General features: G+C 41.5%; 1 protein-coding gene across 1 annotated transcript in view; it reads right to left on the bottom strand.

Moving 5' to 3' along the window:
• Positions 1-14,783, bottom strand: part of DNAH14 (dynein axonemal heavy chain 14) — a 295,079-nt gene that overhangs the window by 98,279 nt on the left and 182,017 nt on the right. Inside the window, exons 55-56 of the mRNA XM_063441946.1 lie at positions 13,702-13,872; positions 9,045-9,218 (exon numbers count right to left, since the gene is read on the bottom strand). Coding sequence (XP_063298016.1) covers positions 9,045-9,218; positions 13,702-13,872 — 345 coding nt within the window. The remainder of the gene's footprint in view (positions 1-9,044; positions 9,219-13,701; positions 13,873-14,783) is intronic.

Genomic DNA, 14,783 nt, shown 5'->3' with positions numbered 1-14,783 from the left:
ATAGAAGAGGCTGATGCCCCTCGTACTGAATGGGCGCCAAACACTGTAGTGTCAATGCCCGCTTGGGTTAGCAGCCATTTCACCCAGCGTGACAAGGTAGTGCTGGAAACTGGGTGAAAAGGAGGACGGAAAGATAAGAACAACTGATGAGAGGCAGTAGAGCGGTGTGGTTCGGTGCGAGATTCATATTCACGAAGGCAGGTCACCGGGCATAGCGAAGGAGAGGCAGGGAAACTAGGGTAGGATACCGCTTTGATGGAAGTCTTAGTGCGCCTGCTGATGTTAAAAGTTACCCCGTCCGGGGTGTATGACTTGGCATCGACGTCCAGTGCACTAACATCCGAGACTCTCTTGCATGAGATGAGACAGAGCAGGCACACCAATTTGGCGGACAGCTGTTTGAGGGAGAGTCCAGCGTTAGCGGGCCAGGATGAGAGGAAAGTCAAGACAACGGAAACATCCCAGGTCGTGGAGTAGCGGGGCCTGGGCGGCCTTGAAAATCTAGAACCCTTGACGAGTCGGCACACAAGAGGGTGTTGTCCCGCGGGGCGGCCCTCGAAACCTTGGTGAATAGCCGAGATAGCGGAACGGTAAAGGTTAATAGTCCTGTAAGCTTTACCGGCCTCGAAGAGGGACGTCAGGAACTGCAGGATCGTTGTTACAGGGGCCGAAACGGGATCCTCGTTCCGAGCCATGCACCAGCTAGCCCAAGCTCGCCAAGCTGACCCATATGCCCGTCTAGTGCCGGGAGCCCATGCTGCTGCCAATAAGTGTCTAGTTGCGTCCGAAACTCCTGGGATTTCCCAGGGTCCCCGGAGATTCGCCAAGCTAGAAGTGGGAGAGAGCCCTCTAGCCGGAGGGGATGGTAGCGCCCCGTCGGGTCTTGCAGCAGGTCGTGGTGCCCCGGCAGGAGTCGAGGGTAGTCCAACGTCATCTCGAGTATTTGGGGAAACCAGGACTGCGTTTCCCAGAATGGGGTGACCATGACTAGCTCCGCCCGGTGTTTGCGGGCTTGCAGGAGCGAGCGAGGGATCATGGAAAACGGGGGAAAGGCATAGAGGAGGCCTCCCTGCCAATCTTGCAGGAAGGCGTCCACTGCCTCCGCCATTGGATCCGGCCTCCAGCTGAAGAAGCGTGGGAGTTGGGCATTGAGCCGGGAGGCGAAAAGGTCTATGGTAAATGGTCCCCAGAGAGATGAAATATTGGAGAACACCGTCCTGGCTAATCTCCAGTCGCTGGTGTCTGAAAGATAACGTGAACCCCAGTCCGCTTGGACGTTGTGCAGACCAGGTAAGTACTCCGCGTAGACCATCAGGTTCCGTTCCAGGCAGAATTCCCAAAAATCTTTCGCCAACCTGGCCAAGACCGCCGACTGTGTACCACCCAGGTGGTTGACATACCTCACCGCCGAAACATTGTCCATGCGGAGCCGTATGCATGATAGGGCACGGTCCTTGGCGAAGCTGCGGATGGCGAAGGAGCCTGCCAGAAGCTCCAGGGCATTGATATGTAGTCGGGCTTCGGACTCCGACCACCGGCCCCCGGTTGAGATTCCCTCGCAGTGGGCTCCCCAACCGTGTAGACTCGCATCCGAGTCGATCGTGAATTCCGGCATTGAGCCGAAGATGGCCTTGCCATTCCATGCTGACAGGTTGAGAATCCACCATCGCAACTCGTCTTTCGTCTCGTTGTCCAGAGAGACCAGGTCTGCGTAGGATGCCCCGGCTCTTAGGTGAGCGATCTTTAGGCGCTGTAGCGCTCGGTAGTGGAGTGGGCCTGGGAACACGGCCTGGATTGAAGAAGCCAGCAGGCCTATGAGGCGTGCCAATTGGCGTAAGGTGAGTTGGGGTCGGATAAGGGCCCTGCGCAATTCTTTGCGGATGGATCGAATCTTGGATGTCGGGAGACTCAGTGTTGCGGCCCCCGAATCCACCTGGAATCCTAGGAATTCCAAGCGGGTGGCGGGGGTCAGGCATGACTTTTCCCAGTTGATTATGAAACCTAAGCGTGACAGGAGGTTTATGGCTAGTCGGAGATGTGTGAGGAGGGTGGAACGCTCCTGAGCCATGAGGAGAATGTCGTCCAGGTAGACGATTAGTCGAACTCCTCGACTGCGTAGCCAGGCCATAACGGGCCGTAGAAGCTTTGTGAAGCACCACGGGGCTGAGGATAGGCCAAAGGGCAGACAGGTGAACCGCCATGTTTCGTGTCGCCAGTAAAAGCGTAGGAGGTCCCGAGAGGCCTCCGCTATTGGCACTGTCAGGTACGCGTCTTTTAGGTCTAGTTTTGCTAGCCAGTCTCCGTGAAGGAGGAGATCCCTTAGCAGGTGAATACCCTCCATCTTGAAATGGCGGTACCTGACTACGGCATTGAGGGGGCGCAAATTTATGACTGGCCTCAGTTGGCCGCCTTTCTTTTCCACTAGGAATATATTGCTTATTACGCCCGCAGGGTTGGGGGGTGCTAGTTCGATAGCCCCTTTGGACCGGAGGGTTGAAAGTTCTTCGTCGATCCGACCGCGATCCTGGAGGGAAAAGCGGATCGGTCGAGGAGGGGGAATGTGTGTAGGGCGGCAGGTGAGTTCTATATTGAAGCCCCGAATAGTGGCCAGTACCCAGGGATCTGAAGTGATTTGTGACCAGGCTGGGAAAAAATGTTGGAGTCTGCCCCCTATGTAACCCGGAGAAGAAATGTGTGGTATAAGGCAACTCACCGTATGGTCGTCTTGAGTTTGGGTTACCCCGAAGGCCTCTGGATCGCCATTGACGTCCGCGGGATGGAAAAAACATGGGGCGGGAGGTCTCCTGGTACTGGTTATAGTGCTGAAAGGAGCCTCTTCCCGTGCCACGGGATTGGGGGTAGTTGCGGCCGGACAGACGGCTCCTGATTCTGCCGGCCCTGGTAGAGACCCGCCCCTGGAATACTCGCCTCATGGAGGCCTGGGCCTTATCTAGAGCCGTGAATGCCCCCACAAAACGCCCTAAGTCTTTAATGAAGGAGTCTCCGAAGAGGAGTCCTTGGGCGTCTTTGCCTGCCTCCGTAAGGGCGAGGTTGGCCAGTTTGGGCTCAATCTTGAACAATATGGCTTTACGCCTTTCAATAGATAGGGAGGTATTCACACTCCCAGCAATACAAATTGCTCTCTGGACCCAACCTCTAAGGTCTTCAGGGTCGACCATGCGGTTCTCCGCTCTGGCGTCTTCCGCCAAGTCAAATAATTTGGCCAAAGGCCCGAATATGTCCAGGTGCTTGTCCTGGCAGGACTTCAAAGCGGACTCTAGTCCTTTACGGGGGTTCCAGCCCAGTTTAGTGAGGAACTGGGTCATTTTAGGATCAACCTCTGGGGTGTCACACACCTTGTTGGGCACCAGAGGCCTAGGACACTCCGCCCTCAATTTGTTGCGGGCCGCCTTGCTTAAGGGTTTTCTGACCCAATTTTCCAGGTAAGTGGCAACGTGGTCGGCCGGGAGCCACTCCGCCGACCTCGGATGATGAAGGTCATCCGGGTCGAAGAGTGGGACCCCCGAGGGATCCACGAGGGATGGCCCCGCAGCCGCGGGGTTCCTGGTCCCTGTCTCGCCTCCGGGCATCTCTGCCTGAGCAGAGGAAAGGAGGTCGAGAGCACCATCGGCGGAATCCGCATCAGAGTCGGTGTCTGACTCGTTCATAGCCTCCTCATTTGACCCGATTTCTGAGTCGGTGTCGCTCTCAATCTGTGCTCTAGCACATTTCCAAAGCCGCGCCCGTTCTGCCTGGCGCGGAAAGGCTCTTTTGCGTGGATGGGACACGCTTTCTGGGGCGACCGAAGGTACGCCAGTCATGGTGTTTCTGGAGGCAGAGGAGTGTTTAGACTTACGGGCAGCCTTTTTGAAGTCCCCTTTAGATACCTCTCCCTGAGGTGTTAAGGTGCCCGAGAGTTGCTCGTCTGAAGGACGGGGCAAGAGGGCTTGCGAGATGGTGTGGGAGAGGGTGGAGGACATAGACCCCATAGCAGCCATAATGGCGTCTGTCACTGAGCGCTGTAGCGCTAGAAACTGCGGTCCATCGGGTTGGGTAGTCCCATCCGCCATAGAAGGCGAAATATCTGAGGTGACAGGGGCCTCAGTTCTGAGTACTGGGGAATCCGACTCCCCAGAGTGAGCGGACCCAGTAGATAGTCTGGGTTTAGGCATAATAAAGGACGTATGGGTTAGTCACCCAAACAAACTAAGCAAAGGAAAAAACGCTCTCACCAGGGCCCAGACCAGCGACACACTAAGAGGTAGGGACAGGATGTCAGAAAATGGTCGCCGGGAATCTCGCGGGATTCGCGGCACCCGCGAGATACGCGGTGAAATTATGAAACAAGGAGAAGTGTGCAGAGAGGCGCTCGAGCAGAAGAAACAGACAAGGTTACCTAAGCAGGGGAGGTCTGGGCCCTGAGGCTAGTGTATAACGACACAAATACTAACCATAGAAATAAAAGACTAAATAAATACAAAGTAAATAAATATCAATTAAAATATCAATGAACAGTATATAAGAGAAATATGATGAGAAAATATGGCATGTACTTATCTTTGTGTCAGAGCAGCAAAGAAAGAGGGAAATGGAAGGGAAGTGCTGCCTGTTATACTGGGACCTGAGGGGGAGGGGCCTATGTTATCACATGTTCATTCTTTTTTTCATTCTGTTTGTTTCCTTTGCTGCTATTTGTCAACAGTAAAGAAAGGGATATGCAATATGAGCCTCCGTGTCTTGTTATAAAATCAATGTTATACTGAGTGTGGTCATAATGCAATCATCATTAATCAATGTTATACTGAGTGTGGTCATAATACAATCATCATTAATCAATGTTATAATGAGTGTGGTCATAATGCAATCATCATTAATCAATGTTATACTGAGTGTGGTCATAATACAATCATCATTAATCAATGTTATACTGAGTGTGGTCATAATGCAATCATCATTAATCAATGTTATACTGAGTGTGGTCATAATACAATCATCATTAATCAATGTTATACTGAGCGTGGTCATAATACAATCATCATTAATCAATGTTATACTGAGTGTGGTCATAATACAATCATCATTAATCAATGTTATACTGAGTGTGGTCATAATACAATCATCATTAATCAATGTTATACTGAGTGTGGTCATAATACAATCATCATTAATCAATGTTATACTGAGTGTGGTCATAATACAATCATCATTAATCAATGTTATACTGAGTGTGGTCATAATACAATCATCATTAATCAATGTTATACTGAGTGTGGTCATAATACAATCATCATTAATCAATGTTATACTGAGCGTGGTCATAATACAATCATCATTAATCAATGTTATACTGAGTGTGGTCATAATACAATCATCATTAATCAATGTTATACTGAGTGTGGTCATAATACAATCATTAATCAATGTTATACTGAGTGTGGTCATAATGCAATCATCATTAATCAATGTTATACTGAGTGTGGTCATAACACAATCATTAATCAATGTTATAATGAGTGTGGTCATAATACAATCATCATTAATCAATGTTATAATGAGTGTGGTCATATTACAATCATCATTAATCAATGTTATACTGAGTGTGGTCATAATGCAATCATCATTAATCAATGTTATACTGGGTGTGGTCATAATACAATCATCATTAATCAATGTTATACTGAGTGTGGTCATAATGCAATCATCATTAATCAATGTTATAATGAGTGTGGTCATAATACAATCATCATTACTCAATGTTATACTGAGTGTGGTCATAATACAATCATCATTACTCAATGTTATACTGAGCGTGGTCATAATACAATCATCATTAATCAATGTTATACTGAGTGTGGTCATAATGCAATCATCATTAATCAATGTTATACTGAGTGTGGTCATAATACAATCATCATTAATCAATGTTATACTGAGTGTGGTCATAATACAATCATCATTAATCAATGTTATACTGAGTGTGGTCATAATACAATCATCATTAATCAATGTTATACTGAGTGTGGTCATAATACAATCATCATTAATCAATGTTATACTGAGTGTGGTCATAATACAATCATCATTAATCAATGTTATACTGAGCGTGGTCATAATACAATCATCATTAATCAATGTTATACTGAGTGTGGTCATAATACAATCATCATTAATCAATGTTATACTGAGTGTGGTCATAATACAATCATTAATCAATGTTATACTGAGTGTGGTCATAATGCAATCATCATTAATCAATGTTATACTGAGTGTGGTCATAACACAATCATTAATCAATGTTATAATGAGTGTGGTCATAATACAATCATCATTAATCAATGTTATAATGAGTGTGGTCATATTACAATCATCATTAATCAATGTTATACTGAGTGTGGTCATAATGCAATCATCATTAATCAATGTTATACTGGGTGTGGTCATAATACAATCATCATTAATCAATGTTATACTGAGTGTGGTCATAATGCAATCATCATTAATCAATGTTATAATGAGTGTGGTCATAATACAATCATCATTAATCAATGTTATACTGAGTGTGGTCATAATACAATCATCATTAATCAATGTTATACTGAGTGTGGTCATAATACAATCATCATTAATCAATGTTATACTGAGTGTGGTCATAATACAATCATTAATCAATGTTATACTGAGTGTGGTCATAATACAATCATCATTAATCAATGTTATACTGAGCGTGGTCATAATACAATCATTAATCAATGTTACAATGAGTGTGGTCATAATACAATCATCATTAATCAATGTTATAATGAGTGTGGTCATATTACAATCATCATTAATCAATGTTATACTGAGTGTGGTCATAATACAATCATCATTAATCAATGTTATACTGAGTGTGGTCATAACACAATCATTAATCAATGTTATAATGAGTGTGGTCATAATACAATCATCATTAATCAATGTTATAATGAGTGTGGTCATATTACAATCATCATTAATCAATGTTATACTGAGTGTGGTCATAATGCAATCATCATTAATCAATGTTATACTGGGTGTGGTCATAATACAATCATCATTAATCAATGTTATACTGAGTGTGGTCATAATGCAATCATCATTAATCAATGTTATAATGAGTGTGGTCATAATACAATCATCATTAATCAATGTTATACTGAGTGTGGTCATAATACAATCATCATTAATCAATGTTATACTGAGTGTGGTCATAATACAATCATCATTAATCAATGTTATACTGAGTGTGGTCATAATACAATCATTAATCAATGTTATACTGAGTGTGGTCATAATACAATCATCATTAATCAATGTTATACTGAGCGTGGTCATAATACAATCATTAATCAATGTTACAATGAGTGTGGTCATAATACAATCATCATTAATCAATGTTATAATGAGTGTGGTCATATTACAATCATCATTAATCAATGTTATACTGAGTGTGGTCATAATACAATCATCATTAATCAATGTTATACTGAGTGTGGTCATAACACAATCATTAATCAATGTTATAATGAGTGTGGTCATAATACAATCATCATTAATCAATGTTATAATGAGTGTGGTCATATTACAATCATCATTAATCAATGTTATACGGAGTGTGGTCATAATACAATCATCATTAATCAATGTTATACTGAGTGTGGTCATAATACAATCATCATTAATCAATGTTATAATGAGTGTGGTCATAATACAATCATCATTACTCAATGTTATACTGAGTGTGGTCATAATACAATCATCATTAATCAATGTTATACTGAGTGTGGTCATAATACAATCATCATTAATCAATGTTATACTGAGCGTGGTCATAATACAATCATCATTAATCAATGTTATAATGAGTGTGGTCATAATACAATCATCATTAATCAATGTTAAACTGAGTGTGGTCATAATACAATCATCATTAATCAATGTTATACTGAGTGTGGTCATAATACAATCATCATTACTCAATGTTATACTGAGTGTGGTCATAATACAATCATCATTAATCAATGTTATACTGAGTGTGGTCATAATACAATCATCATTAATCAATGTTATACTGAGTGTGGTCATAATACAATCATCATTAATCAATGTTATAATGAGTGTGGTCATAATACAATCATCATTAATCAATGTTATACTGAGTGTGGTCATAATACAATCATTTGGGACGAATCAAACCCTTTTTCCGATTATTCAGCACAATGTGTAGTGAAGTCCATTAGGTGTTTATTAGGTTTATATAAGAACTTAGTTTACTCTCACCCTTTACCAAAATCTCCAGGTTTACAAGACGAGTGCAAAAGGTTATGATTTATCAAGCAAAGTATTTTACTTTCAAAATCACACTCTGAAAAAGGGAAGTTATAGGTTAAAATGTGTTTTGTCCTTATCGATTAATTGTCTCCATCCAAATGACAACAATTGAGGTGGTCTGGACTGTAATTCCCATCTCTGCATCTGACTGTGAATGGTGGAAGTTAACATGTACAGAATATTGAAGTCAGGTACTAACATACTGCATAGTTCTCTCATGTAGACACAGGGGATGCCATGGACTGAAACTCCCATTGCTCCCAGCCAGCTTTTACTTACAGTCCATGGCAAGTGTACTCCTTATCTAATGTGGTTAGTCATCTAAGTGCAGAACTGGACACTGGGGTGAGGGGGTACCCAAATGCAATATTCCCACTTAATTAAAGAACCTCTTAACCCAATGTACCCAACCCCCTAACCTTAATGTTGCATTTAGAATTTCTCATATGAATGCAGTAAAATTACAGAATTGCTTTAAAGATGGTTAATATTTTTTAAAACTGCAATTTTGGTGTTGTTAGAAATGAGTATGCAAAGAAAGAATTAAATATAAGGAATAAATAAGAATTTAATTGTTAAAAATGTACAGCATGAAAGGTTGGATGGAAAACTAAAAATGGGTAAATATGGGCAAACACAGAATGTAAAAAGTCACAGTTATAAAAAGTCGAAATCCATCTAACACATTTACTTACTGTTGCGTTTGATGAATTAATTTTCATTTTAATCCGATAATCTTCCAGTCTGGACACTAACAGTTTACGGTTTGTGACTGGTCGATAGATTCTGGTTTTAACAGACGTATTTGGCTCCAAAAAGTCTGCAAACTGGATTGGCTCTTTCATCAGCTTCTCTTTGGTCCAAGAAAACTAATGAAATAAAGGAAATCAGGGGTCAGAGGCACAGTGTATGCACCACAAGAGGAGTCAATTGGGAAGTTTCCATTGGATTTTATTGAGGAGGAACCAGAATTGTTGGGGAGTTGAAGCACATGGTTCATCTACACATCACTTTCACAAGACAGCCAGGATACTATGACTATCTCCCCAGCACGACATGGAGATCCATTACCCAATTTCCTCCAAGATTGTAAGCCTGTTTGCTCAGGGCTCTCTCGGATGTATGTCAAAATTTCAATTACTGCTTTGATTTAATATTTTTGAATAAATGTTTAAAATATTTTTTTTCAAAATATTAAAATATCAAACAGTAAATCATATGTGAAATCAATCAATATATAAAAAATACCAAAATATTGTTCTAAATATTAAATCATTTTAAAAGTTTAGCAACAAATGTTTAATTATTTGAAAATGTTATCCAAAATGATTAAATTGAGGCCTAAATTGGCAATGATTATACTAATAATTCCAGAGTCTTCATGTTAAGGATTTCATAGACAGGCTGAACTCACAAGGCCCTTGAGTTTGATGAGATTGCCTCTACTGGTCATGTAAATGTCTTTACTGCTGCCATTGCCTGGGAAAGCTCGAGTCCATGTGCAAAGTCTGGATTAGTCAGGGGAAAGTTTGCGGCCCATTTAGACCTTGAATAATAATATAATTAAAATAAAACTAAGTGCTTTGGTGTGATGACCTGGGGTGGATTTGCCAGTAGACAAAGTGGGCAGCTGTCTATAGGTTCCTGCCTACGAGGGGAGCCTAATGAATACTAGAGATAATAAATTAAATAAATTGTTGTAAGTGTTGCAAATGCTTACAGCTGAATCCTGGCTATGTTTGTATACTTTTTATTTAAAATTGTATACAATATAACATTCTTCTTCTTTCACTGGGTAAGTATATTAGTACTTGGTCAATACTGTGCTTCGGAACTATGCCAATTCGGCACTTCGGAACTTCGGCACTTCGGAAATTCAGTAATTTCGGAACTTCGGGACCTCGGTAATTCGCCAATTCGGAAGTACCCGAATGTCTGAATTGCCCAAAATTCGTCCGAATTCATATTCGTCCCGAAACAAATTGCACATTTCTAGTACGTGTTAACTGGGTTTGGTTTTTATTTGTGGAGGTGGACATCTTGACTCTCTCTATTAATGCTTTAGATCCTCATATTGACATTACTCACTTTGTACTGCAGTCAGAAGACATAAACTGATTATTATTTATTAACGTCTCTTGCAGCCGCTTGGTAGATAACTCACTAATTCCCACGGTCTTTCAGCCAAATTTACTAATACTAAGTAAAAATTACTTAGTATTAGTAAATTGTGCCCCTACTCGCTATACCGCGAGTAGGGGCATGTCTATTAAACAGTGAGCAGCCAGTGGCTGCTCACTGTTAAAAAAAAATTTAAAATTAAAAACTGGGTCCCCCCTCCCGAGCCCCCACCTTTTAAACTAAAGGGGGGGCTATGGCCCCCCCTGGCCCCCACCCCATAGCGGAGGGTGGGGGCCCTAAAATACTAATTGGGGGGGACCTAATGTCCTCTCCCCTGGCCCCCACCTCTGAGCGGTGGGTGGGGGCCCTAAAATACTAATTAGCGGGGGGGCCTAATGTCCTCCCCCCTGGCCCTAGCCAGGGGGAGGACATTAGGTCCCCCCATTACTTTACTTTAGGGCCCCCACCCACCTTTCATGGGTGGGGGCCAGGGGGGGCAATAGGTCCCCCCTTCAGGTTAGGAGGGGGAGGGGGGGACGTTTTTTTTGTTTTTGTTTTACAGTGAGCAGCCACAGGCTGTGTAATTTGACTTATAACTCTCTGATTGGTGGATTGACAGGCTGCTCACTGTTTTATAGACATGCCCCTACTCGCGGTATAGCGAGTAGGGGCATAATTTACTAATACTAAGTAATCTTTACTTAGTATTAGTAAATTTGGCTGAAAGACCAATTCAGGTCTTTCAGCCTTTAAGTAGATAGCTCCCTAATACCGTGGGAATTAGGGAGTTATCTACTTATTCATTCCTGTCATTACACTGACTGGCCAAGTAACTTACATTTTATATGAATGTATGTTACTTGATTGTTGTAAGTGTTGCAAATGCTTACAGCTGAATCCTGGCTATGTTTGTATAATTTTTATTTAAAATTGTATACAATATAACATTCTTCTTCTTTCACTGGGTAAGTATATTAGTACTTGGGCAATACTGTGCTTCGGAACTTCGGCACTTCGGAAATTCAGTAATTTCGGAACTTCGGGACCTTGGTAATTCGGCCATTCGGAAGTACCCGAATGTCCGAATTGCCCGAAATTCGTCCGAATTCATATTCGGCCCGAAACGAATTGCACATGTCTAGTATGTGTTAACTGGGTTTGGGTTTTATTTCTGGAGGTGGACATCTTGACTCTCTCTATTAATGCTTTAGATCCTCATATTGACATTACTCACTTTGTACTGCAGTCAGAAGACATAAACTGATTATTATTTATTATTCATCTTAACAGTAAAATTAAAATAGCAATATGACAGTTTTCATTTAACAAGGAACTGTGACTTTTCAGGATTTTTTTTTAAATAGTATATTCGATCATTTTATATATTTAGGAAATATTTATTTGTGAGCTGTGAAAAATGAAATTAAATGATGAATTCTCCCCCCTATATCCTTCAATTAGGCGCCTCATTGTTAAAATTTCTGTCCTTGGCACACGGCGGTCGGCACAGAGAGAGCATATAGAGAAGAGGAGAAATTAAACAATGTTTCGTATTCTCCTTCTCCTGTGTGAAGCATGCCATGGCTGTGCCTGGATTCTATTGGATTCTGATATTGTTTGCTAAATCTTTTATATAAACTGAAAGAAACGGCATATCACATGAAAAACAGGCTAACACAAGTTCTAGGTGTTTTTCAAAGTTTAATTCAATGGTGTTATTTCCAGCGAAGTTACACGTTACTGATCTAATCTGATACGTAGGATGGATATTTCAGATCATGAATACCTTTTAAAGCATGAATTCAGAGCAATGCACTCTATGTAGGCACCGCATCCTGGGATCCATCATGTTTTGATCATCTCAGAGAAGCCAAAAACATTCTGTTCATTTACTGTGAGATTCATGATAAGTTACCCTTTTTATTCCGTGTGCTAATTCATCAGAGCAGCTCCAGCCTCTCTGATCACGAATTCCCATTGATTAATAGGAAGATCCTATATAATTCACATCACAATGAGTCTAGCTGTACCAGACGCCAGGGGATTTAAATCCTATAGCAAAGAAGGCTGACTGTGTCAATTTAATGTATATTTTATACGGCAGAACTAAGCAACATGGGGTAAATTAATCAGCAGCTGATGACTACAACACGAGAGTGCTCAATATTTATTATTTTTTTTTACTTGTTTTCACAGATATTGAATTACACGTGGAAAAGCCGATGCACATGGCACAGCCAACCTTGGTAGTCCAAACACTCACCATAAACTTTGCCAACTGCTTCTGCATATTCTTGCTTCTCGATTTTGTTTGCAGTATTATGATATTCTGATTTAGTTTTTTGTTGGATGGACTCCCAATATTTTTATAGGCAGTTTTTAGGGAGATCTTAAAGGTGACCTAGAGTTCCCAATATAACAATTATTATTTCCAGTACTGGACTCCTCTGCTGCAGCCACCCACTCCACCTCCAGTGATGTCAGCAGCCAATCCGACATCATCCGCAACCTGCCTAGGCATATACAGCGAAACGCTGTGCTTCTCCAGTCAAATGTTGCTATCAGCATCATTTTATTCCTAAATCGAGTTTTATCGTGACAACTACAAGGAGGACTTAATCCTCGGAATTAATAAACAGTGACAGGGACACTGCCATAGAGATGGAACGGTCTGGATGACTATACTGTTGCTATAGAGTTTTTCTGTAGCTAACAGCACATGCAAGTCCCACCTGAGCTGTAATACAGGGGCTACATCAACAACAGGACAATTACGCTCAGATCCAACTCTAAAGCAAGCACGGAAATATGTATCTTTCAATTGTACTATAAATATATACTTACTTTCTATGTGTATTCATTTTCAAATATTCTAAACTATTTCCTTGGGTTTTTACAGCAAATACTACGAATTTAATTCTAATTAGAAATGTAGCAATTCATTTTATTTATTTATTTTTTTATTTTTTTATATGAAACAAGAAAGGCTGACCGAAAACAGGCAAAGAGAAAACATTGCCAGGGTGAGGTGGTCTTTTCCCACCAAGACCCTTATTACTTAAAATTGGTGATTTGGCCAATTTTATAGATTCAAAATGTTTGTGGTCATTGATTTCATGTCAATTAACTTCCCTTCCACATGATCATTGGCGTGAGAAAATCACTGCATGATATGATAAAACAATAATGATAATTTACTAATCTGTCAACATCTGAATACCTTTGGTTTACCTTGAAATAATTATGTAGCTCATCAGAGAGACACTGATAAAAGATTTCCCTGTCTCGATCTTCCACCAGCCGGTCATGGAACACACGCGTCACTTCGTGAGACAGTAACTGAGCTGCGTTCTCTTTTGTGACAATCACTGACCCATTGGCCTGAAGAAGTCCCTGCAGAACCTGTAGAAGAGTTTAATAATTTTTCACTGACAACATATATTGTAAAATAATGCATAGTTGGCAGTTACATTTTCTGTGGGAATCTTTGTTATGTTATTATTTGACTTATCCAGAAAACATGATATTGTTCAGTGTGGCAACATATTTAAAAGACGACTACTGTTTGCTTAATAAGCCTGGGGAACAGATTTATAGTGGAACATACATAGTTGCATTATTAGTAACAGTAAAAACAAGTCATAATTTGCAATAATGTAGCAGCAGATATTCACAGACAGAATTTTCCAGCATTGTCTTCATTAATAATGGGTAGAGTTTGCCATACTACAGACAGTTACCTATTATCTAAACAATTCAGGTAAATTCTGGCCCAACATGACCCTTCTCAAACTAGAAGAACAGTGAGCTTACTCGTCTAAAACATCTGTTTGTTAGTTTAGCTGCGCAGGTTTAAAGGTCTGTTGGTATTTCAGCACTGACCTCATCCAAAGCTCCCTGGTAGTTTGGCAGCGTGTGCACAGTTTAATTGTAAAGCATGCTGGGAGATGGCGGCATTACTTGTGCACCAGGGAGCCTCGGATGACATTGGTACTAGGTCAAACCCTGACTCCCATTGAGTCACAGTGGGGATGTAGATATATATTTTACGTAACGATATTAACCACTGATGAGAAGACTAGGCATGTGCCTGGGAAAATCTTTCGGTTTGGTTCGGTATTCCGAAATTCGGGACTTCGGCAATTCGGCAACTTCGGCACTTCGGAACTTCGGGACCATGGCAATTCGGAACTTCGGCAACTTCAGAACTTCTCTTGCAGCCGCTTGGTAGATAACTCCCTAATTCCCACGGTATTAGGGAGTTATCTACCAAAAGGCTGAAATACCTAAATTGGTCTTTCAGTCAAATTTAC

This window comes from Pelobates fuscus, chromosome 2 (genome assembly GCF_036172605.1).
Source record: "Pelobates fuscus isolate aPelFus1 chromosome 2, aPelFus1.pri, whole genome shotgun sequence".
In the NCBI taxonomy this organism is placed as follows: Eukaryota; Metazoa; Chordata; class Amphibia; order Anura; family Pelobatidae; genus Pelobates; species Pelobates fuscus.
Note: the sequence above shows the minus strand (reverse complement) of the source record. Positions and strands in the feature narration are given on the sequence as shown.